We start from the raw sequence: 25,842 nt of genomic DNA, 5'->3' as shown, positions 1-25,842 counted from the left end.
CAGATTGGTTAGACACGACTTATCTTTCATGAATCCATGCTGTCTGTCAGTTATATTATATTCTGCAATATATTTTTGCATGTCATCCCTTAAAATACCCTCACAAACTTTGCATACTACTGATGTCAGGCTTACTGGATAGTAGTTGCCTGGATCTACCCTCTTACCTTTCTTAAATATTGGTACCACATCAGCAATCCTCCAATCCTGAGGCACCAACCCTGTTACAAGCGAGTCTAAAAAGATGAGATACAGCATGACAACACAAGGCCTACCCATTAAATTAAAGACACCACACTTGAATAAAGTAAATGGCATAAAATGGCCGTGACATTTATTAAGGGTTACATAATAAATAAATTAATTAATAAATAATTAAAACCAATATTTTATTAAAATTCTTCCATAACCATATACCATAAATAACCAGTCCGCCAGTAAAACTGGCGACTTTACCCAATACTTTCAAAAAGAAGTCCATAACCAACCAGTCCACCAGTAAAACTGGCGACTTTCCCACTAACAAATGTCACGACGAGAGCAGTTCATGAAGTAGTCTTTCTCCAGGGGGGGAGGGTGGGTGTTCTTCTTGATCTTCAATTCTTCTGACAGCCAGCTGACGGAAGCAGCTACTTTTATAGTTAAAATTACCCGCACTTTCTGCCAGCTGATCCAATCAGCTGGCAGCAAAACAGGCGCGCAAAAACCAGACTAAACCTGTCAGAGCCAGAATACCTCAGAGCCACTGACTGAAAATTTGTTAACCCTTTCTGCACCTGAATAATGTTAACCAAATTCACAACCAAATAGTGAGGCCTGTGTTATCATGCGGTCGCTACGGCATACAAGATACCGTGCTCTGAACATGACAACACAAGGCCTACCCATTAAATTAAAGACACCACACTTGAATAAAGTAAATGGCATAAAATGGCCGTGACATTTATTAAGGGTTACATAATAAATAAATTAATTAATAAATAATTAAAACCAATATTTTATTAAAATTCTTCCATAACCATATACCATAAATAACCAGTCCGCCAGTAAAACTGGCGACTTTACCCAAACGCCAAGGACTAACAGTCCTTGGCCCACCCCCACTAACAAATATCACAGCCATTTCTCGATACAATTTTGGAGCCCTAAATTGAATATGTCCAATCCCACGTCTGACAGATGGACTAAATCATCCCTGTAAAGGCCACTCAGAAAACCTTCCAGATCAAGATGTCTGTAGGTTGACCCATTTATAACTGGTAAAAACCTTTCCATGGCACGGTTTACCCTTTTCCGAATCCGCTCCCGAAACCTCAGCCTGTCACAATGCCACTGCAAACGGGGAACGATTTCGGAAAAGACCAAACCCGCATCAGGAAACCATGACCTAATGATTGAAAGGTCTCTTCGCATGGCAGCAATCAGATCAAGAGTTTTCACTTTTCCAATATCATTCCCACCCAAGTGCAAAATGATTAAATTTGGAGAAGGCCACAATGTTTTTAAACAGCTCATCTCCTTCATCAGTCCGTCCCATCTCATACCTCTAACGCTGTACCACAAAATGTTAAAATGTTCAATATTAATGGCTAAATTCTCTCCATATGACCTTCCTGATGCTCTTCTCTTGGCCCAAAATATGTAAGAGTGTCCCACTATCCAAATGACAATGGGACCTACAAAAAAGAAAAAGAAATTTTATACTAACAACCTTGGACGGACATAAATTTTGTAACGCTTTGACTCCCATCTCCCAATCCCCATAATTTTACTAGCCGGTAACCCCCTTATGGCTGCTTCTGTAGCTGCCCCTATACGAAAAGAATGGGATGACAGTTTAAGATGCTCTAGATTCAGTTTAATCAAGGATTTTTTAAAAACTGAATTAAACTGAAACACCGTCACCGGACTCCCATCCTGATGGATAAGAAACGCCCCATCAAATGGAGGTCTAATCTGAAGCCAATTGTTAACATTGGAGACAGGACAAATAACTGAATTCTTTATCCGAAATAACCTAACGTTTGATCCCAAACCATCCTGATCAGACTTAGACCTACCAATACAAATCCTCAACGACTTATCAGTAACAAAAACATCTGAAAACATCAATCCTGACAACCGACTCCTACTAACAGAAACTAACTCACTAATCCTAAAAGCTCCAAAATATGCTAAAACGAATGCCACCCTAAACACCATTGACTCAAAGTCATTAACGCAAATATATGGCAACACATTCCACAATGAGAGCAATAACTTAAGAGAAATAGGTCTACGATTATCCGGCTTCCACGTCCTTTTCCTATAACCTTTCAATGCCTGTTGAACTGGGAAAAAACTCTTCAATGACAACAGACCATGCAATCTCAAGAAAAAAGACACACCTGAAAAAATATTAGAAACTGACCCCACCGCTAAATTCTTTCTCATCAAAAAATCCAGAAATTCAAGCGCTAAACCCACATTACTCTGAAAACAATCCACTTTATGAAAAACACAAAAATTCTGCCATTCTAACCATGCGGCCGAATACCTGGCCCATGTTGAATCAGCAATAGACCTCTTAATAGCCGAAACAACTAAGCCATCACTACAATCCATAAAGCTTCTGGGCACGGGCTCCCGAGAGAAATTGCCATCGGTTCCATACAAAAAAGTTCTTCCCGATCCTGCAGAGACAGAGCATTGTCCAACTTATTAACCCTGTCTGATTCCTGCTATCTGATACCAACAGCATCCTTCGATTTGACCACAACTTACCCCAGACCTCAACCAACCGCAAAACTGGAAATAAGGACATTCCCGTACTACTGACCGTCACAACAATAACCTTCCAATAATTGCGCCAAAACTCAAATACGAATTCACCTTGACAAAAAACCGTACTCACCCTGACCAAAAACAACTACAAAACGTAGGAAAGTTCAAAACTCCCGCCGAAAAAGTACCGCCACATAAACAAATCTTCCTTAAGCTGATGTGCCAAACTAATATAAGAACCCGAAGATGATAATCCCTTAGTATCAGCCTTCTGTCTGTCTAGGGAGCGCCTTAACCATCCCAGCATGTTTTGTAACCTCACTAGAGTCGCCGCCTTTAAAAATGGGCTCTTTACTGTTGTGTTGTTGCTGGTTATTCTGATTCTGTTTCTTAAAGCATTTGATGACGGCATGATTGCCCCCGCAAAAGGAGCACTCATGCCGAAATCTGCAGTTAGATGCAAACTTACAATTGGATTCATTGTAAGCGAAACAAAATCCTTTACTAACAGTAGAATTATTAATACTTTGTCTACCAAACTGGCTTCTCTGAGGAAGCATCAGATTCAGCCAAAGACCGATGTCTTTTTGACCCCACAGCATACTGCGATGGATGGCTAACTTCTGACGAAAACTCTCATCATAAGTCAGCCATGCCTGACCGCCGAAGCTGCGATAAGCTTCCAGTATGCTGTCAAGGTGCTGAAATAACCCCGAACAAACAGAAGGGTTCCTTTCCCCTAAAACAGAGGAAAAGATGCAAAATGCCTGCAGCCAGTTATGAAAAGATCTAAGGGGACCTTTCTTCCTATCATCCAACTCCGTCTTATCCTCTTTATTAACATTATCTCTGTTAGACGGAAGCAGAGAAAATAAATCAATAAATTCCCCCTTATAAATCTTTTCTTTAACTGGCTGCGGCAGATGAAAACCCAGGGGAGACAAGTCACATGTCAATGCCTCTTTAAATAAATAACCAGGCAATGACATGGACTCCTGACTACCCATAGGGGCTGCACTACCCCCCCTAGGCGTCCCTCCCCCTGCTAACAATTCTCCTAACACCTTCCTAACTACAGACTCCATACTAACAGACAGAGGGTCGACACACGAGACAGACAGGGGAACATTGAACATCTCACCCCTCCTTCTGCTCTGCGATCCTCGGCCCTCCTCTGGAATTCCAGCTTCTGCAGCTGAGCCACGCTGATGATCCTGTTCTCTGACTCCAGCTGGCAGATCATCTTCTTCAGACGGGGAGTCAGACCAGGGGGCCCCCGTCGCTCTTCCGGCCTCCGGCACGCTCACACTTGCTGGTGCAGCCCTGCTCCTGCTAGGATTTTCAAATCCCTGGGTCAGCGCCGCGCTTTTACGACGGCGCTGACTAGATGATCCACTCTTCCTCTTCCTGGACACATGACCGGGTGCAGGAGGATGACGTGCTGAAGTCCCGGCAGACAAGATGGGCGGTGATAACTCCGCTCCGGCATTCCCCTCTTCTCTGGACGATGACGTCGGGGGGAGGAAGCTGCTGCGTCTCTGGGACCTCCTCCTTGCAGGGATTTCCTCAGTCAGCTCTGCCATCTCCTCAGGAGCGGTGAGTTGAATCACCGCAGCGTCGCCGTCCATTTCTTCCTCAGCTTCTGCTGGCCGCCTGGGCACCGCCAGGCATTGTTTAAGCCAGGCTTCTCCGCCGTCCTCGCTCGCCCTCTTCATGAACTCCTGTAGCAGGCTCTCCATCAGCTGTTCTTCTTGATCTTCAATTCTTCTGACAGCCAGCTGACGGAAGCAGCTACTTTTATAGTTAAAATTACCCGCACTTTCTGCCAGCTGATCCAATCAGCTGGCAGCAAAACAGGCGCGCAAAAACCAGACTAAACCTGTCAGAGCCAGAATACCTCAGAGCCACTGACTGAAAATTTGTTAACCCTTTCTGCACCTGAATAATGTTAACCAAATTCACAACCAAATAGTGAGGCCTGTGTTATCATGCGGTCGCTACGGCATACAAGATACCGTGCTCTGAACAGTCTGTCGATTACGGAGCTCAATTCCCTCAATATTCGTGGATGAATGCCATCTGGCCCTGGGGATTTGTCAATGTTTAATTTACTCAGACGTAGGCATACTTCATCTTCTGTTAAATTAATTATATCGGGTGGTGAACTTTGATTTTTCACTTGTTAAATGATCCCAAGTACAGTCAGTTCCTTGGTGAACACAGATGAGAAATGCCTATTTAATATCTCAGTCTTATGTTTGTCTTCTATAACTAACATGTTATTATATTTTAAGGGGCCGATACTATCCTTTGTTTTCCTTTTGGCATTAATGTATTTATAAAAGATTTTGGGATTTATATTAATGTCATTTGCGATTTTTCTTTCAGTAGCTAGTTTTGCTTGTTTGATTTCTTTTTTACATTTCCTATTGATATCTTTATTCTGAAATGCTATTTCTGTATTCTCAGACTTTAAGATTTTAAACACCCTTTGTTTTTGTTTTATTATACTTTGTACTGTCTTATTTATCCATAGTGGTTTCTTTTTATTTCTGGACATTTTATTACCAGAGGGTATAAGTTTTTTACAGGACTCTAGTAGTATATCCTTAAACTTACCCCATTTCTGTTTGGTATCCCCAGTTACCATGACTTTGTCCCAATCTACACCTTTAAACTCTTCCCTTAATTTGTTGAAATCAGCTTTCCTAAAATTCCAGGTTTTAGCATTTCCCCTTTGAAATGTTCTATTGAATATTACTTTGAAGCTTACCATATTATGATCGCTGGTGCTCAAGTGCTCCCGGACCTGTAGATCTGAAATTGTATCTGGCTTATTTGACAGGACCAGATCTAGCAGATTATCTCCCCTTGTCGGTTCATCTACCATCTGAGAGAGGCACATTTTCTTGAATAGTAAATAAGAACTTACAGCTTTTAGCAGAACCAGAAGATTCTATGTCCCACTGTATGTCTGGATAGTTGAAATCTCCCATAATAAGAACCTGATTATTATTAATAGCTGCCTTTTCAATTTGTTCCAGCATTTCACCCTCTATTTGTTCAGGTATGTTAGGAAGCTTATAGCAAACTCCAATTAGCATTTTTCCATTATTCCCCTCCCCATGTACATTTACCCATACTGACTCTACATTGTTGCAGTTCCCCCCAATGTCATCATTCAACACAGGTTTTAGGTTAGATTTGATACATATACACACCTCACCACCTTTTTTGTCTTTCCTGTCCTTCTTAAATGTACTATAACCCTGTATGTTTGCCACCCAGTCATGGCTTTCATCCAGCCAGGTTTCCGTAATGCCCACCACATCATAATCCATGGTTGACATAAGAGTCTCCAATTCATTCATTTTATTTGCAAGACTTCTTGCATTTGCCAGTAGACATATAATACTATTAACACCTTTATTACTACTAGCCTCCCTACGTTCCTTGCATGTCCCATCCCCCCCTAATCCTTCATTGACCCCTGCCGTCTCAATGTCTCTATCTGCTCTATCTATCCCCTTTTTTGCTCCACTACCGTCCCTCCCCCAGATCCTAGTTTAAAAGCTCCTCCATCCATCTGACCATTTTCTCCCCCAGCACAGCTGCACCCTCCCCATTGAGGTGCAGCCCATCTCTACCGTAGCCGACTGAGAAGTTGGCCCAGTTCTCCATGAACCCGAACCCTTCCTTCCTGCACCAATTTCTAAGCCACGTATTTATCTACCTAAGCTCCCGCTGTCTTTCTAGTGACACTCGTGGCACCGGTAGTATTTCTGAAAACACCACCTTGGAGGTCCTGGACTTCAGCTTCTCTCCTAGTTCCCTGTAATCATTTTTAAGGACATTCCACCTGCCTCTAACTTTGTCATTAGTACCAATGTGCACCATGACCGCTGGGTTTTCCCCAGCCCCACCCAGCAATCTGTCTATCCAATCCGCAATATGCCGAACCCGAGCACCCGGCAGACAACACACTGTTCGGCATTCATGGTCTTGGCGACAGATGACCCTGTCTGTACGCCTAACTACAGAGTCCCCTACCACCAACATCTGTCTGTGCTTTGCTGTACTCCTATTTCCCTTCTTCCTACAGCAGTCGTTTTCCTGGTTGCTAGGAGCAACGTCCTGCTTTTATCTTCTTGAAAAACAAGGCAGGAAAATCAGAAAAATGTTGAAAGCATTCACTTTCTTTATTCAAAGCCCGAACAAACTTCTTTTTTAAACCAAGTTTGATGTTAAGTGGGGGAAAAATGACCCTGTCTCGAACAACTACAGGTTCATTCACAATATTGTGTATCCCTACTTCCAGAGCTTCACGTTTCGGCCACTCCTTCTATGTCCAGTATTTTTCCCGAGCTCAGCTGTCCCAGAAATACAGAAAACAAAGATACTTCATGAAACCTCTCTGTTGTCTTAGCAGGAGGTTTACCATTTTAAGATCTACACAAATGATCCAATTATGCTCCTCATACTTCAGTAAGTCGTGGACAATTTTTATGTCATTATAAACGTCTTGCAGATGAGTTGAATGGCCAATTGCAACCGCTGCATAAACATTACCGCTATGTAGGAAAACACATTTCAGACTCTATTTACACCGTGTGCAGAATTATTAGGCAAGTTGTATTTTAGAGGATTTTTTGTATTATTGATCAACAACTATGTTCTCAATCAACCCAAAAGACTCACAAATATCAAAGTTTAATATTTTTGGAAGTTGGAGTGGGTTTTTTTTAGATTTGGCTATCTTAGGAGGATATCTGTTTTTGCAGGTAACTATTAATTATTAGGCAACTTAACAGAAACCAAATATATTCCCATCTCACTTGTTTATTTTCACCAGATAAACCAATATAACTGCACAAAATTTAGAAATAAACATTTCTGACATGCAAAAACAAAACCCAAAAAATGAGTGACCAATATGGCCACCTTTCTTTATGATGACACTCAACAGCCTACCATCCATAGATTCTGTCAGTTTCTTGATCTGGTCACGATCAACATTGCGTGCAGCAGCCACCACAGCCTCCCAGACACTGTTCCGAGAGGTGTACTGTTTTCCCTCCCTGTAGATTTCACATTTTATGAGGGACTACAGGTTCTCTACGGGATTCAGATCAGGTGAACAAGGGGGCCATGTCATCATTTTTTCATCTTTTAGACCTTTACTGGCCAGCCACGCTGTGGAATAGTTGGATGCATGTGATGGAGCATTGTCCTGCATGAAAATCATGTTTTTCTTGAATGATACCGACTTCTTGCTGTACCTTTGCTTGAAGAAGTTGTCTTCCAGAAACTGACAGTAGGTCTGGGAGTTGAGCTTCACTCCATCCTCAACCCGAAAAGGTCCCACAAGTTCATCTTTGATGATACCAGCCAATACCAGTACCCCATCTTCACCTTGCTTGCATCTGAGTCGGAGTGGTGCTCTCTGCCCTTTACTGATCCAGCCTCTGGCCCATCCATCTGGCCCATCAAGAGTCATTCTCTTTCATCAGTCCATAAAACCTTTGAAAAATCAGTCTTAAGATATTTTTTGGCCTAGTCTTGACGTTTTATCTTATGTTTCTTGTTCAAAGGTGGTCGTTTTTCAGCCTCCTTTACCTTGGCCATGTACCTGAGTATGGCACACCTTGTGCTTTTTGATACTCCAGTAACGTTGTAGCTCTGAAATATGGCCAAACTGGTGGCAAATGGCATCTTGGCAGCTTCACGCTTGATTTTCCTCAATTCACGGGCAGTTATTTTGCGCCTTTTTAGCCCAACACGCTTCTTGCGACCCTGTTAGCTATTTGCTATGAAACGCTTGATTGTTCGATGATCACGCTTCAAAAGTTTGGCAATTACAAGACTGCTGTATCCCTCTGCAAGACATCTCCCAATTTTGGACTTTTCAGAGCTCGTCAAATCTCTCTTCTGACCCATTTTGTCAAAGGAAAGGAAGTTGCCTAATAATTAAGCACACCATATATAGGGTGTTGATGTCATTACACCACACCCCTCCTCATTACAGAGATGCGCATCACCTGATTTACTTAATTGGTAATTGGCTCTCAAGCCTATACAGCTTGGAGTAGGACAATATGTATAAAAGGTTTCTTGTGATCAAAATACTCATTTGCCTAATAATTCTGCACACAGTGTAGAGCTGTCAAAAATAGCCGCAATTCTGTTGGACTGTAAGTGGTAACACCTAGTTGGCTGAGAAGACTACTGATATCATGACAGAAAACAAAGTGTTTGTCTTAAGAAAAACGTCCACAAAAAAAAATCAATGCATGCCATAAACTGTAACAAAAAGACGTTAAAATGGACAAAAAACTAGAGCATGCACCAAAAAACAGATTTCAGATTTGGAACCAGTATTCAGAAATATATAGAAAAAGTTCTAAAACCTAATGTAACAGAAAATGGAAAAAAAAATTGTTGCCCAGGGTTATCAGCTTATTTGTAACAGAATGCTCAGGTCCTTCTCTTGTTCTGTAGACCCCCGTATAAGTCCATTTAATGTATATGGAGCAATGGGATTACTGTGGCTTAGGTGCATTACTCTACATTTATCCATGTTATACCTCATTTGCCAAATGTTTGCCCATTCAGACATCCTATTCAGATTATTTTGTAATATTGTACTATCCAGGTCAGTTTTTAATATTCTACATAGTTTGGTGTCATTAGCAAAGACTGACAATTTACTCTGAATCCCAGCCACGTATCATATATGTTCTAAGTGCTGCAGGCACTCATATCTAACAATCACATTACAAGAAGGAAAAAGAGGGGGATTCAGCTCCCCCATTCCAAGTTCATTAATAGTGGTCAGTGCATGGGCAAACAACAGACCGACTCCTGAATAGTGAGTGGTTCTAACTTATAACAGCTGAGAATGGAATGAGTTAATCCAGGGAGGAGTTTCTTGCAAGTATATTGGTCTTTGTGCACATATAGCTCAGTCATTTTATGTTAGTCTATGCTATGAGTAAGAGCTCTTAGGAGCTTGAAACGCGTAAGAGAAGACGTGTTTTTAAGCATGATTTTAAATATGCACAATAAAAGTTATTTCTTATGAAATGAAGAGGTCTGACGTAGATTAAAAAGTCAAATCGGATGGTGCTGGACAACCCTTTTCCTGAATTCTGTTGGAACTCATATCTAACACCTGTTCACACAAACTCTGTGCACTCCATTCATATCAGCCCCTCTCCTTTGTACAGCTCTCATGCCTTTTTACAGTCTTAAACCATACAGATCCACTCAATCCCACCATACAACACAAGAGACACTCTCACAAATCACTTAACCTGTTATGCAGTGTTCTGCTTTACACTCACCAGGCGTCATGGCGACTTCGGACCCTATTCACACTGCAGACTCTGACACGCCACCTGGTGATTTTCAGTTGCTCAGTCAGAGGCAGGTGTTGACCTGTTTTGTGCTCACTGGTTGTGCTGTTCCTACTTGTTTTATTTAAAACTAATTTCATGTTTTTCATGCTTGTCTTCTGCTGCCATCTACTGGTCAGACCTTTCGGTTCCTTTGTTTCTTTTCGTCCAGCCCATGGGAGTGTCTGCTGCTGCTCTTACATCACATTCTGACATGTTCAGTTCCAAACCAGAGATTGTGAGAATCACACCCCTTATTGGAGCTGCTAGAAGCAAAGTCTTCTGACCTTAGTGGCATCAGAAACAACATCACTAGAACACCAAGAAATCGGTTCTCTGTAACTGTGCATGTTTTATGGAGAAAAAAACCACAGTTGTTCATCTCAGCGTGTGCACATTCATCCAGCAACTCTGATGCGCTCTGGTCCTGTCTGCCTCACCTATTGGAAAACAAAGGTAAAATTCTCATGCCATCACACAACTACGCACCTTCAATCACCTTTAAGTGGGGACAGAACACTGGTGATCGGTCCAGCAGGAGTTAATTCCTGCTGGCCTAAAATTGCTGCTAGGGTTACAGATTGCTGAAGACCTATCAGAGACGACTCTGTCCTTTAAAAGATGGTTGAACTTGTTCCTTGATGCTGATTATAGCTCTAGCTGTTCTCTCGCGATACCGGTCATTGTGTGTTGGGATCCAGCTATTGGATCTGCTGAGTGCCATTTGGTGTGCTGTGGAAAAATCCTTGTTGTTTGTTTATTTTCTCCCTGTACTTTATTTGTCCCTGAACACATAGTGTCTTTACTCCGTGTGTGCTTGCAGTGAGTTTGAGCTTTGGTTTTCCTGCGTCTGTCTGTTTTTGTGGGATTCATCACTCCTGTCCCTGCCCTCGCTGGGTGGAGGAGAGGGATTATTAGACCATGGCTGCTCAGAAGTCAGGGCTACGCTGGCGGTCCAGACTTCTTTGCCATCTGATGTACCCCTGGAATAAGGTACAGCTTAAGGTCTCTAAGTTTGGACACACCTTCTCATCCAGAGAGTTTTCTTTATTTTCATGACTCTGAAAATTGTAGATTCACATTGAATGCATCAAAACTATGAAGTAACACATGTGGAATAAAATACTTAAAAAATTGTGAAACAACTGAAAATATGTCTTATATTCTAGGTTCTTCAAAGTAGCCACCTTTTGCTTTGATTACTGCTTTGCACACTCTTGTCATTCTTTTGATGAGCTTCAAGAGGTAGTCACCGGAAATGGTCTTCCAACAGTCTTGAAGGAGTGCCAAGAGATGCTTAGCACTTGTTAGCCCTTTTGCCTTCACTCTGCGGTCCAGCTCACCCCAAACCATCTCGATTGGGTTCAGGTCTGGTGACTGTGGAGGCAAGGTCATCTGGCGTAGCACATCATCATTCTCCTTCTTAGTTAAATAGCCCTTACACAGCCTGGAGGTGTGTTTGGTGTCATTGTCCTGTTGAAAAATAAATGATGGTCAAACTAAACGCAAACCGGATGGAATACCATGCCGCTGCAAAATGCTGTGGTAGCCATGGTGGTTCAGTATGACTTCAATTTTGAATAAATCCCCAACAGTGTCACCAGCAAAGCACCCCCACACCATCACACCTCCTCCTTCGTGCTTCATGGTGGGAACCAGGCATGTAGATTCCATCCATTGACCTTTTCTGCGTCGCACAAAGACATGGTGGTTGGTTCTCAAATTTGGACTCATCAGACCAGAGCACAGATTTCCACTGGTCTAATGTCCATTCCTTGTGTTCTTTAGCCCAAACATGTCTCTTCTGCTTGTTGCCTGTTCTTAGCAGCTATTTTCCATGAAGGCCTGCAGCACAAAGTCTCCTCTTAACAGTTGTTCTAGAGATGTTAGAAACAAGAAAATGTCCAATAAAAGTCAAATAGCTTTCATAAAAGACAACAACTTCACAAAAAATACCCTATTGTAAAACTACCTGGGTGTAAGTATGAAAAAACGCTACAAAATCATCAAAAATGTTCAGAATAAATTCAAAATATTTTTATTGTGACAAATATTTTTATTCAAACAAAAGAACACACCACAAAGGAGTCGGCTATTAAGCCCATATTAAAATGCTCAGGTTACAAAAAGAGTTATTTGTTAGTCTACAGGAGTATAAATAGTACAAAACAATTCATTAAATACAAAAATACATGAAAATCATGTTAGATCACCCTATAATTAATCAAATCTAATGCCTACCTATCATATTTCAGAGTGTTAAAGTGCACCAGTGCCAACTGTTGAACAATCTAATAATACATATTTGACTGTGAAACAATCATTAAATGTTTTTCAATATTTTACTGAAAAGAATGCACACATGTTCCCTGGCAACATTTTCTAAAATTATTTTTTCTTTTCCATAGAAAAATTCTTTAGAGATCAATACAGAGATTAATAAAGTCCAAATAAACATCTATGCACTTTCCTAATTTATTTGCAACTGATTGTCACAATCATCAACCTAGCAAGGCTAATGCAAGGCTAATAGTCATGAAGGGATAATAGCGATGCCGATCACATCAGCCGATGAATGAGTGGAGCTAAGTAGTTTCCTTAATCAAATCAAGTTCGAAGCAAAATACTTCCCATATAGGCATGCCAGTCCCAACTCAACAATCAGCTGATGGACGCGCACGCTAAAGTCATTCACATATGCTATTGGCAGGTTTTTAAATCATGAATCTACAGCGGTAACCCGCTACTAACAGAAAACTGTTAGACCGTACTGCATCAATGAATACATGTGACAATTCAGAAATTATGGAGTGAAAAGCTACATCAAAACAGCATATTACCTGAGCGGTGGGTGAGCCTCACCTTTCCCCGATGTACGTTTTGCGCCTGCTTTTTCAAGAGGGGTGTGTCAGGTAGGGAAGATGTTGCAGCTAATATACAGGTCTGTGACCAATAGGTTTAATCATGTTGTGAAGGGGGGCGTGTTTAATGATTGTTTCACAGTCAAATATGTATTATTAGATTATTCAACAGTTGGCACTGGTGCACTTTAACACTCTGAAATATGATAGGCAGGCATTAGATTTGATTAATTATAGGGTGATCTAACATGATTTTCATGTATTTTTGTATTTAATGAATTATTTTGTACTGCTGTAGACTAACTAATAACTCTTTTTGTAACCTGAGCATTTTAATATGGGCTAAATAGCCGACTCCTTTGTGGTGTGTTCTTTTGTTTGAATAAAAATATTTGCCACAATAAAAATATTTTGAATTTATTCTGAACATTTTTGATGAATTTGTAGCGTTTTTTCATACTTACACCCAGGTAGTTTTACCATAGGGTATTTTTTTGTGAAGTTGTTCTAGAGATGTGTCTGCTGCTAGAACTCTGTTTGGCATTGACCTGGTCTCTTATCTGAGCTGCTGTTAACCTGCAATTTCTGAGGCTGGTGACTCAGATAAACTTATCCTTCACAGCAGAGGTCACTCTTGGTCTTCCTTTCCTGGGGCGGTCCTCATGTGAGCCAGTTTCTTTGTAGCGTTTGATGGTTTTTGCCACTGCTTTTGGGGACACTTTCAAGGTTTTCCCAATTTTTCGGACTCACTGATCTTCATTTCTTAAAGTAATGATGGCAACTCTTTTTTCTTTACTTAGCTGCTTTTTTCTTGCCATAATACAAATTCTAAAAGTCTATTCAGTAGGGCTATCAGCTGTGTATCCACCAGGGTTCTGCACAACACAACTGATGGTCCCAACCCCATTTATAAGGCAAGAAATCCCACTTAATAAACCTGACAGGGAACACCTGTGAAGTGAAAACCATTTCCGGTGACTACCTCTTGAAGCTCATCAAAAGAATGCCAAGAGTGTGTAAAGCAGTAATCAAAGCAAAAGGTGGCTACTTTGAAGAACCTAGAATATGACATATTTTCAGTTGTTTCACACTTTTTTGTTAAGTATTTCATTACACATGTGTTAATTCATAGTTTTGATGCCTTCAATGTGAATCTACAATTTTCAGAGTCCTGAAAATAAAGAAAACTGTTTGAATGAGAAGGTGTGTCCAAACTTCTCATATATATATATAAAATGAAGGCAGCACTCAGCATAAACTTGAAAAGAATGCCTTTTATTGGCCCATAGGATACAGCAACGTTTCAGTCACAAGTGACTTTTGTCAAGCAGTACAACAAAATGCACTTCAGAGAGGGTTTTTATACCCTTACCAATTACAAATCTCATTAAAGCAATTATTTAAAAAAATCATATATACAGGCATTGAAAGAATATATGCCATATTCAAATAACATAAGCTTTTGTTTTAACATATCATATACAGAATACAGGTATTTTAACCTTATACATAAGCACTGCTACTGTAAGTGAACAATTAACTCACACCTGCTCGTCCTAAAAACCTTCATGACTCACCCCTTTCATATTATAAATCCCAGCATCTGCATATCGCAGTGTAATTGTCAGGCACACGTGGATTCATCTCAAAGCTTCCTGGTTGTCTCCCCCACTCACACATGCGCAGTAGCTATTATCGCCGCCATATTGGGACTCCAGATACACCCATTACACATGCATACTGGGAATCTACACAAACCACAACTGCTGCTCTTAGTTTAATATACCCCACTAAAGGAGCGATAAATAACGCATATTGTCACTAGTTCATCAGGCTTCATAATCTCTATACCCCTAGGCCCCTAAGCCACAACATGTCACTCCAATTATGGGATTAATGTTGTGTTTGTCTCCTATAAGGAACAGGGAGGATGCGTCTTTTCAGACATCATCCCCACATATTCCAAGGACTGTTACCATCACAGAGGTAATAAATGGGATTTACATTGCCTAAAACACAATTTAAATAGTAACATATTTTCTTTAAAAGTGGAAACTAGCAGCAGGTAGGTCAGAATCATCATCAGAAAAAAACATTTTCAAGAGGACGAATCAGAGTTCAATACAAAAACAGGGCAGATAATTCTGCAAAAAAGAGAAAATATTTACTATCAAAAATAAAATTGCTCATATTGATAAACAAATATTTATGCAAGACTACATTGTGTAAAAAAAATGCATTAAGAGCATATTCTGTCAGAAAATAGGAATACATCCACAAAGGACATTAGGTTCATAGCAAATTACCAACTTGAAAATTAAACATTTAATCCATTTGGTTTCAAAGTTTTGAACATAAATCCACTGCATTTCTAATTTTTTTTAAAATCTTCATTCTGTCCCCTGCCCTCCTTGTTAATGGGACATGATCTATGAGTCGTCTGCATTTAAGGCCTTTTTCTGTATGTTTCTGTTCTACAAAATGTTTAGAAACCGGTAAATCCATTCTCTTTTTACGTATAGTCAATCTATGATTATTTAACCTTGTTTTGAAATCTGTTGTTGTCTCCCCAATGTACCACATTTTGCAAGGACATTCTAACAAATAAATAACAAATTCAGTATCGCATGTCATGAAGTGTCTAATATGAAAGATTTCATTATTAATCGGATTTCTAAAAACATTCCCTTTTAACACATAACTGCAATTGACACATAAAAGACCTGTTCTTTTTGCCGCTGTTAGTGTTGCTTGAATTACTTTTTTCATGGAACCAATATCGGCATTAACAAGCATATTTTTAATATTTCTACTTCTGCGATACGAGAAAAGAGGAGGATTCTTAAACTCTTTCACTAATGGTAAGCTTTTATGAAGCATGCCCCAATGGTTACGAATAATCTTCTCTATGGACTTAGGGTACCGTCTCACTAATCGACGTAACAGCGATCCCGACCACGATATGACCTGGTCAGGATTGCTGGTGCGTCGCTACATGGTCGCTGGTAAACTGTCAATCAGGCAGATCTCACCAGCGACCAGTGACCAGCCACCAGCCCGCACTCGTGGAAACGATGCTGCGCTTGGTAACCAAGGTAAATATCGGGTAACTATGCAAATTCCTTTGCTTAATTACCCGATATTTACCCTGGTTACCAGTGCACATTGCTCCCTGCACTCGTACCCAGGGTACACATCGGATTACTAAGCAAAGCGCTTCGCTTAGTTACCCGATGTGTACTCTGGCTACGTGTGCTGGGAGCCAGCACTGGCAGCCTGAGAGCGGCGTACGCTAGTAACCAAGGTAAATATCGGGTAACCAAGCAAAGCACTTCGCTTAGTTACCCGATGTGTACCTTGGTTACCAGCGTCCACAGCTTCCAGATGCTGGCTCCCTGCTCCCTGCACATTCAGATCGTTGCTCTCTCGCTGACAAACACAGCGATGTGTGCTTCACAACGAGAGAGCAACAAGCAAAAAATGAACCAGCACTGTGTTTAACGATTAGCGATTTCACAGCAGGGCCCAGGTCGCTGCTTAGTGTCACACACAGCGAGATTGCTCATGAGGTCACTGGTACGTCACAAAAACCGTGACTCAGCAGCGATCTCACTAGCGATCTCGCTATGTGAGAAGTACCCCTTACTTTCTTCACCATATCTCATAATCATAGGAACCCTATTTATTTGATTACATCTTTTAGGTTCATAATTTTCAGATCTTATTTTTTGTTTCTGTAAAAGTCCCTTAGGGTAACCTCTTTCAATAAATGTACCTATTAATTTACTCAGTGATCTCTGCTCTATCTGAATCGTTCTCAATCCTTCTTACTCTGAGCATTTGTCCTATGGTAATGGCTTTTAAAAGGCTTCTAGGATGATGACTATCAAAATGCAACAATTTATTTTTATTTGTAGGTTTTGAATAGAGAGATGTCATCAGTTTGTTCCCTAATTTTGTCACTTCAACATCCAAAAGCTGAATTTGTGTGTCAGAATGAATTAACGTGAATTTTATGGTGTCGTCAACCAGATTGAGGTGCTTATGAAAATCAACCAACTCATCATTTCTGCCCATCCAAATAACAAATGTATCATCTATGTACCTCCACCATTTATATACCTTTGTAAAGTGGTGTGATACATAGATCACTTTCTCCTCCAGGACTGATATGACAATATTTGCGTACGCGGGCGCCAAGGGCGCACCCATCGCGACTCCGCGTACTTGCAAATAAAAATTATCCCCAAACAAAAAAATAATTGTGTCTTAAAAGGATGTCAAGTAAATTGATGATAAGTTCTTTCCAAGATGCAGAAAAACCAACCTCATCTAATTTAAGTTTAACACATTGAAGTCCCATACTATGATCAATGGAGGTGTAGAGTGAAACAATATCAAATGATGCAAGAATATATGTATCAGAAATTAAATCTACTGCTTTAAGTTTACTTAAAAAACCACCAGTATCCCTAATATAAGAGTTTGCATTACAGGCGAGTATTTTCTCTTTTTTACAGAATTATCTGCACTGTTTTAGTATTGAACTCTGATTCGTCCTCTTGAAAATGTTTTTTCTGATGATGATCCTGACCTACCTGCTGCTAGTTTCCACTTTTAAAGGAAATATTTTATTATTTACAGTTAGGTCCAGAAATATTTGGACAGTGACACAATTTTCGCGAGTTGGGCTCTGCATGCCACCACATTGGATTTGAAATGAAACCTCTACAACAGAATTCAAGTGCAGATTGTAACATTTAATTTGAAGGTTTGAACAAAAATATCTGATAGAAATTGTAGGAATTGTACACATTTCTTTACAAACACTCCACATTTTAGGAGGTCAAAAGTAATTGGACAAATAAACCAAACCCAAACAAAATATTTTTATTTTCAATATTTTGTTGTGAATCCTTTGGAGGCAATCACTGCCTTAAGTCTGGAACCCATGGACATCACCAAACGCTGGGTTTCCTCCTTCTTAATGCTTTGCCAGGCCTTTACAGCCGCAGCCTTCAGGTCTTGCTTGTTTGTGGGTCTTTCCGTCTTAAGTCTGGATTTGAGCAAGTGAAATGCATGCTCAATTGGGTTAAGATCTGGTGATTGACTTGGCCATTGCAGAATGTTCCACTTTTTTGCACTCATGAACTCCTGGGTAGCTTTGGCTGTATGCTTGGGGTCATTGTCCATCTGTACTATGAAGCGCCGTCCGATCAACTTTGCGGCATTTGGCTGAATCTGGGCTGAAAGTATATCCCGGTACACTTCAGAATTCATCCGGCTACTCTTGTCTGCTGTTATGTCATCAATAAACACAAGTGACCCAGTGCCATTGAAAGCCATGCATGCCCATGCCATCACGTTGCCTCCACTATGTTTTACAGAGGATGTGGTATGCCTTGGATCATGTGCTGTTCCCTTTCTTCTCCAAACTTTTGTCTTCCCATCATTCTGGTACAGGTTGATCTTTGTCTCATCTGTCCATAGAATACTTTTCCAGAACTGAGCTGGCTTCATGAGGTGTTTTTCAGCAAATTTAACTCTGGCCTGTCTATTTTTGGAATTGATGAATGGTTTGCATCTAGATGTGAACCCTTTGTATTTACTTTCATGGAGTCTTCTCTTTACTGTTGACTTAGAGACAGATACTCCTACTTCACTGAGAGTGTTCTGGACTTCAGTTGATGTTGTGAATGGGTTCTTCTTCACCAAAGAAAGTATGCGGCGATCATCCACCACTGTTGTCATCCGTGGACGCCCAGGCCTTTTTGAGTTCCCAAGCTCACCAGTCAATTCCTTTTTTCTCAGAATGTACCCGACTGTTGATTTTGCTACTCCAAGCATGTCTGCTATCTCTCTGATGGATTTTTTCTTTTTTTTCAGCCTCAGGATGTTCTGCTTCACCTCAATTGAGAGTTCCTTAGACTGCATGTTGTCTGGTCACAGCAACAGCTTCCAAATGCAAAACCACACACCTGTAATCAACCCCAGACCTTTTAACTACTTCATTGATTACAGGTTAACGAGGGAGACGCCTTCAGAGTTAATTGCAGCCCTTAGAGTCCCTTGTCCAATTACTTTTGGTCCCTTGAAAAAGAGGAGGCTATGCATTACAGAGCTATGATTCCTAAACCCTTTCTCCGATTTGGATGTGAAAACTCTCATATTGCAGCTGGGAGTGTGCATTTTCAGCCCATATTATATATATAATTGTATTTCTGAACATGTTTTTGTAAACAGCTAAAATAACAAAACTTGTGTCACTGTCCAAATATTTCTGGCCCTGACTGTAACTTGCATTTTAGGCAATGTAAATCCCATTTATTACCTCTGTGATGGTAACAGTCCTTGGAATATATGGGGATGGTGTCTGAAAAGATGCATCCTCCCTGTTCCTTATAGTAGACAAACACAACATTAATCCCTTATTTGGAGTGACATTTTGTGGCCTAGGGGTATAGGAATTATTAAGCCTGATGCACTAGTGACAATATGCGTTATTTATCGCTCCTTTTGTGGGGTATATTTAAATAAGAGCAGCAGTTGTGGTTTATGTAGATTCCCAGTACGCATGTGTAATGGTTGTATCTGGAGTCCCAATATGGCGGCGATAATAGCTACTGCGCATGTGCGAGTGGGGGAGACAACCAGGAAGCTCTGAGATGAATGCAGGTGTGCCTGACAATTACACTGCGATATGCAGATGCTGGGATTTACAACATGAAAGGGGTGAGTCATGAAGGTTTTTAGGATGAGCAGGTGTGAGTTAATTGTTCACTTACAGTAGCAGTGCTTGTGTATAAAGCTGGTGTCACACTAAACGACAGCGACAACGACGTCGCTGTTACGTCACCATTTTCGGTGACGTAACAGCGACCTTGTAAGTCGCTGTTATGATCGCTGCTTAGCTGTCAAACACAGCAGAAGCAGCGATCATAAGGTCGCTGTGCTACATGTTCAGAGAGCAGGGAGCCGCGCTTAGCGCTGGCTCCTTGCTCTCCTGCAGCACACATCGGGTTAATTAACCCGATGTGTGCTGCAGCTACATGTCACAGTTCAGAGAGCAGGGAGCCGCGCTTAGCGCTGGCTCCTTGCTCTCCTGCAGCACACATCGGGTTAATTAACCCGATGTGTGCTGCAGCTACATGTCACAGTGCAGAGAGCAGGGAGCCGCGCGCACTGCTTAGCGCTGGCTCCTTGCTCTCCTTGCTACAGTATGCATCGGGTTAATTACCCGATGCATACTGCAGCCACATGTCACAGTGCAGGAGCCGGCACTGGCAGCAAGAGCGGAGGCTGGTAACCAGCGTAAACATCGGGTAACCAGGGAAAGGTCTTCCCTTGGTTACCCGATGTTTACGCTGGTTACAGCTTACCGCAGCTGCCAGTGCCGGCTCCTGCTCGCTTCATTTCGTCGCTCTCTCGCTGTCACACACAGCGATGTGTGTGTCACAGCGGGAGAGTGACGACCAAAAAATGAAGCTGGACATTCAGCAACGACCGGCGACCTCACAGCAGGGGCCAGGTCGTTGCTGGATGTCACACACAGCGACAGCGACGGGACGTCGCTGCAACGTCACAGAAAATGGTGACGTAGCAGCGACGTCGTTGTCGTCGTCGTTATGTGTGACACCAGCTTAAGGTTAAAATACCTGTATTCTGTGTATGATATGTTAAAACAAAAGCTTATGTTATTTGGATATGGCATATTTTCTGTCAATGCTTGTATATATGAGTTTTTTAAATAATTGCTTTAATAAGATTTTGTAATTGGCAAGGGTATAAAAACCCTCTCTGAGGCCTAAAACACACTTCCGCATAAAAAACGTACATGTGACACTGTCCGTTTTTTGGGTCCGTGTTCCGTTTTTTTTGGGCGTTTCTCCGGTACGTATGGCATCCGTGTGATGGCGTATGCGAGCCGTGTGTACGTGTAAATGTCCGTATGTGCGTGTAAAATGCCCGTGTATGTGTACGTGGAATGTCCGTGTGGAATGTCCGTTTGTGTGTTGCACAATGTCGGAGATACATGTCGGCTGACAGCAATCAGAGTTGCGCGATGAGAAAGAACTCGGGTGAACTTCACCCGACTTCATCCTCATACCGCGGCTTTGTCTGTGTGCTGCGTACTGATTAGCGGTCACCTGTGAAGGATTCACCGGTGACCGCTAATCCACCGAGTGACTGTAGTGAGCAGCCCTCTCTCATACTTACCGATCCCCGATCACCAGCGCGGCGCTGCACGGCATTCACACTGCTCCGGCGGCTTTTACTATTTTGAAAGTGCCGGCCGCTCATTAATCAATCTCGTATTCCCTGCTTCCCCCTCCCACCGGCGCCTATGATTGGTTGCAGTGAGAAACGCCCCCACGCTGAGTGACAGCTGTCTCACTGCACCCAATCACAGTAGCCGGTGGGCGTGTCTATACTGTGCAGTGAAATAAATAATTAAATAATTAAAAAATCGGCGTGCGGTCGCCCCCCCAATTTTAATACCAGCCAGATAAAGCCATATGGCTGAAGGCTGGTATTCTCAGGACAGGGAGCTCCACATTATGGGGAGCCCCCCAGCCTAACAGTATCAGTCAGCAGCTGTCCAGAATTGCCGCATACAATAGATGCGACAGTTCTGGGACTGTACCCGGCTCTTCCCGATTTGCCCTGGTGCGTTGGCAATCGGGGCAATAAGGAGTTATTGGCAGCCTTTAGCTGCCAATAAGTCCTAGATTAATCATGTCAGGCATCTCCCCGAGATACCTTCCATGATTAATTTGTAAGTTATAGTAAATAAACACACACACCCAAAAAATCCTTTATTAGAAATAAAAAACACTAACAAATTCCCTTGTTCACCAATTTAATAAGCCCGAAAAAGCCCTGTTACACGTCGTGGCTCTCTTGTTGCAAGGAATGAGGTGGTCCCCCATTCCTTGTCGGCCACGAGCCCTACTGCTCAGCAGCACCAAAGGTCTGGGAGACTGTGCAGTCTGCAGGAGTTGCCTTCTCTGAGACACAGCAGAAGGGTGACACCTAGTGGTTCTCCCCTTGCAGGGAATGGAGCGGTCTCCCATCCCTTGCCTGCCACGAGCTCTCCTGCTCAGCATCATGGAGGCTCTGGGAAGTTGCGCAGTGTGCAAAGAATAGATGCTCAGGGAAGCAGCAAGACTTCCCATGTCTCTGCACATTGTGAAACCGGGGATCCCGCCTTTATGACCCAGAGGCAGGAGGATGAGCATGTGCTCCACGTGACGTCTTCTGATTCGCTCACTGATATCACACGGCCCCATGACGAGGCTGGTGATGTGCTGAATCCTGACTGGCTGGGCCAGGACGTCACGAACCCTGATTGAGTCACGCCCGTCTCGCTCCGCCCTTGGGTGGAGCTACACCTCCTTAAAAGCTCCCCCTGCCATCATGGCGGTGCGCGACCGTCCTTCTATGTTTGGATGTCTGGCAGCGTGCTGCCACGCCACTGTACAGACGTCATTGTCTTTCGTGGGCTTTGCCCTTGCTGCTCAGGCAGCACCTGGTTTGCAGGCCGTGTTCCTGCCTTGCTGCTCCGGCAGTATCTCCTTCAACAGGCCGTGTTCCTGTCCCAGGTGAGCTCCTCGAGTCTCCACCGGACTCACCTGGTTATTGAAAGCACACGTGCGTGGGCACCTCTGTGCTACCCTCGTGCCATATCCTGTGACTCCCGCTGGCACACGTGCGTAGGCACCTCTGTGCGTCCCCGTGCAACAGGTACACCGTACGAGAAGCCCCGAGCCATACAACCCTCACGGGTTAGGGCGGACCGGTGTACATAGATCGTCTGTGACGTTCCAGACGATCACTAGTAGCAACCCGCTCACTCTTTCCTGACCATAGCAGCGGTCCCTTACACCGCACAGTGGACCTTGACCGGCGGAAGCTGTCCATTTCCCATCTTGGCACGCTTCCCCGGGTCCCCCTCGTAACAAGCCCTCCATGTCCGACGTAATCCAGGATGGTCCTGCGTCGCTTCCAGCTCTGCTGCATGAAGGTGACCGGAGCTGCAGAAGACACCGCCGCTCCTGTCAGCTCCACGCAGCAACTGAGGTGAGTAGCGCGATCACTCACTCAACGTGGGGGCGTTTCTCACTGCAACCAATCATAGGCGCCAGTGGGAGGGGGTAGCAGGGAATACGAGATTGATTAATGAGCGGCCGGCACTTTCAAATGAATTAAAGCCGCGTATTTGCGGCACAGCTGTTCCTCGCCGCGATGGTGATCGGGGATTGGTAAGTATGAGCCGGGGGAAGAAAAAAACCGAGCACCAATGTAAGTATGACTGAGAACAGCAGAAAAAAGGTAAGTATACTGACTTTAATTTAAAAAAAAAAAAAAAAGATCACTACTGTAAAAACGCACAAGGACGAAACGTGCTGAACACGGACATACTCCGTGTGCGGTCCATGCAGACACAGACCCATAGACTAAAGCGGGTCCGTGCCTGCGTGCTGCCGGCAATAAATGGACAAGTCGTTTGTGTAGAAAACCACACACGTACGTACGACATGGACACATGTTCCGTGTGATTTTACGTGTGTGTGCCATCTACCATAGAATAACATGGGTCTCCGTGTCTCCGGTACGTGCAAAAACTTACCGCACACGTACCGAAAAAAAAGATGTGTGTTGCGGGCCTGAAGTGCATTTTGTTGTACTGCTTAACAAAAGTCACTTGTGACTGAAACTTTGCTGTATCCTATGGGCCAATAAAAGGCGTTTTTTTCAAGTTTATGCTGAGTGCTGCCTTCAGTTTTTCTACATACTGGAATCGGGTGAGACTGATTGGAAGGATCTTACACCACAACAGGTTAAATGCTGCTCCTGCTTTTGTATTCCTATATATATACACATATATTTATATATATATATATATATATATAAAAAATAATTAATTATTTGAAAATGCAATACACAGTGTTGCCACTAGAGGTCTCCATAGTAGATAAAGTCCAGCTATAAAAAATAAATTTAATGTCCACTAATTGCGCATAACCTGCATCAGATTGCACAATGCCGCAGTGGCAGCGGTACCCAGAGACTTGGTTTACCCGGTTGTCAGTGTCTGCTTATGAACTGAGTGAGTATGAGAGTGACCCCTGCACCCCACAGTACCCCTCATCGAGTCCCGGGGCATTCCCCTACCCGTGGAGGGCTACCACACCTTGCTGCCCTACTTCATCACCCCGGGTCATCCCAGCCACAGCGGTGGTACTCCCCAAATTACCATACACCACTGGTGGCATCACGAACTACATATCAACTCCCCTGTAAATATCCCCTTTCATTTGAGTGGCCGCACGACCCCCGGGTCCGGAGACCCTTGAGACACAGTGAACCTGAATCCGAGCAGCTTGGCTGCTTCCACGGGGGTGGCACATCTCAAATTCCTGGCGTCATGAATAGGATACGAGCAAGACCCACTTACCTGGGTGACGTGCACCTTGAAAATCCAAACCGCAAGTCAAGAATTCAGTTTCCTGCCACTTCCGCCATCTTTCGCCATCTTTTGGCGCCAAAACCCCGTCTTCTCGAACAAAAACGCAAAGCCGAAGCCCTGCCCTTCATCCTGAGAGTCAGCCTGGAACCGGAAGTTCCCAGAGGGCCACAGCACAGAAGTGAGTGGTGGGCGAAAACCGAGGGGGCGTGACGGCATGTAGCAGCGGAAGAGAAGCAAGGACGCCAGAACTCTGTCATTACATTCCTGGACCCTGCAAAAGAAAGATGGCGGTTGCGCGAGACTGGTCACCGGAGCGTGCTTCTCCCGGGACCGTGACCTGGATCGAACAAGAAACGGAGCAGCTCTGCAGGAGGATGCGGACGCAATTCCTCTTCATACTAGACCACTGGAGGGAAGAGCTGAGAAGCCTGGCAGTGGCGGTGCGAGCCCGTGAGATCAAAATCCCACGTGAGGAGTGAGTAAGCGGATACCTAGTCCCAGTTGACTCCACTAATCCAGCCTGTCACGGGGTTCTTCTCCCATATCATACAATCAACAGAGCGAGAGATGGCTGTACAATCCAAAGAGCATTTATTCCAAGCAAATCAAATGGTCCATAACATAATCCACAAAACAGAGGGTAAAATTGTCCAGTAGTGGTATAAATGTCAATCCTTCTTCCTTCAAGTTCTCAAACAGACTGCCTGAATCTCCCAGGTAAGCAAAGGGTTTAAAGTTGGCTGAACTCTAGGCCCACCTCCCCCTACACCCAGGGACGGAAATGCCTCAAGAGGCTATAACCTTGCACTAAAGGGGGTGATTACTTAGAAACAATAGAAATGTACACAGAAACAGTACAAAGAATGGACAGTGAACCAGGCTAAAAATAGGAATCTGTACAGCAAAATACACCACCCCCATATCCCACCATCACCACCTCTCCCTCCTTCTGAATAAGTGAGTATGCCATGAGGTCTACACAGACCTCTGGGCATCTCACCTAAGTCCATGTTGCTCAGCTGTGGATAGTCTATGGTTCTTCTTGCCGGGAAAATCCATCAGCACTCTGGTGTTGGCTTCCATGCTTGTATTGGATGGAGAAGCTGCAGGTAGTCCCTTGTACAGTGATAGGGTTGGAAGGACAAGCTTCTCTTTATGTCCTCCTTCACTCAAACTGTGCTTCCTGCACCCACAAATTGGCATTGTAGATCTCCCACATCATTTCCTAGGAGAAAATCTGCAGGCAGGCCGCTCATCACCCCAACCACCCATTGCTTGACCCCAAAGCCAAAGTCCAGATCTACAGTCGCCTTTGGGATATTCCTTTTTTGTCCTCCAGCCAATTCAATAACAA

At 43.0% G+C, this 25,842-nt stretch overlaps 2 protein-coding genes across 5 annotated transcripts in view; both read right to left on the bottom strand.

The window, feature by feature from the left end:
• The window catches only part of LOC142254541 (dipeptidase 2-like), a 939,193-nt gene that overhangs the window by 78,599 nt on the left and 834,752 nt on the right, over nucleotides 1-25,842 (bottom strand). The gene's annotated exons all lie outside the window — the stretch shown is intronic.
• Nucleotides 410-4,478, bottom strand: LOC142255036 (uncharacterized). Its single transcript, XM_075326468.1, has 2 exons — nucleotides 3,905-4,478; nucleotides 410-1,676 (listed from the first exon to the last, which is right to left on the bottom strand). Exons 1-2 carry the CDS (start codon nucleotides 4,476-4,478, stop codon nucleotides 1,114-1,116), a joined length of 1,137 nt encoding a protein of 378 aa, XP_075182583.1. The 3' UTR covers nucleotides 410-1,113.

Source organism: Anomaloglossus baeobatrachus, chromosome 10 (genome assembly GCF_048569485.1).
Source record: "Anomaloglossus baeobatrachus isolate aAnoBae1 chromosome 10, aAnoBae1.hap1, whole genome shotgun sequence".
Classification (NCBI taxonomy): domain Eukaryota; kingdom Metazoa; phylum Chordata; class Amphibia; order Anura; family Aromobatidae; genus Anomaloglossus; species Anomaloglossus baeobatrachus.
The sequence above is the reverse complement of the archived record's forward strand: the minus strand, read 5'-3'. Positions and strand labels throughout refer to the sequence as shown.

Coding starts and splice junctions, on each gene's coding strand:
- LOC142255036 (XM_075326468.1), bottom strand. CDS start 4,478: ATGAAGAGGGCGAGCGAGGACGGCGGAGAAGCCTGGCTTAAACAATGC. Junction 1,677..3,904: donor ATCGCAGAGCAGAAGGAGGG/GTGAGATGTTCA, acceptor TCTTTTTTGTAG/GTCCCATTGTCATTTGGATA.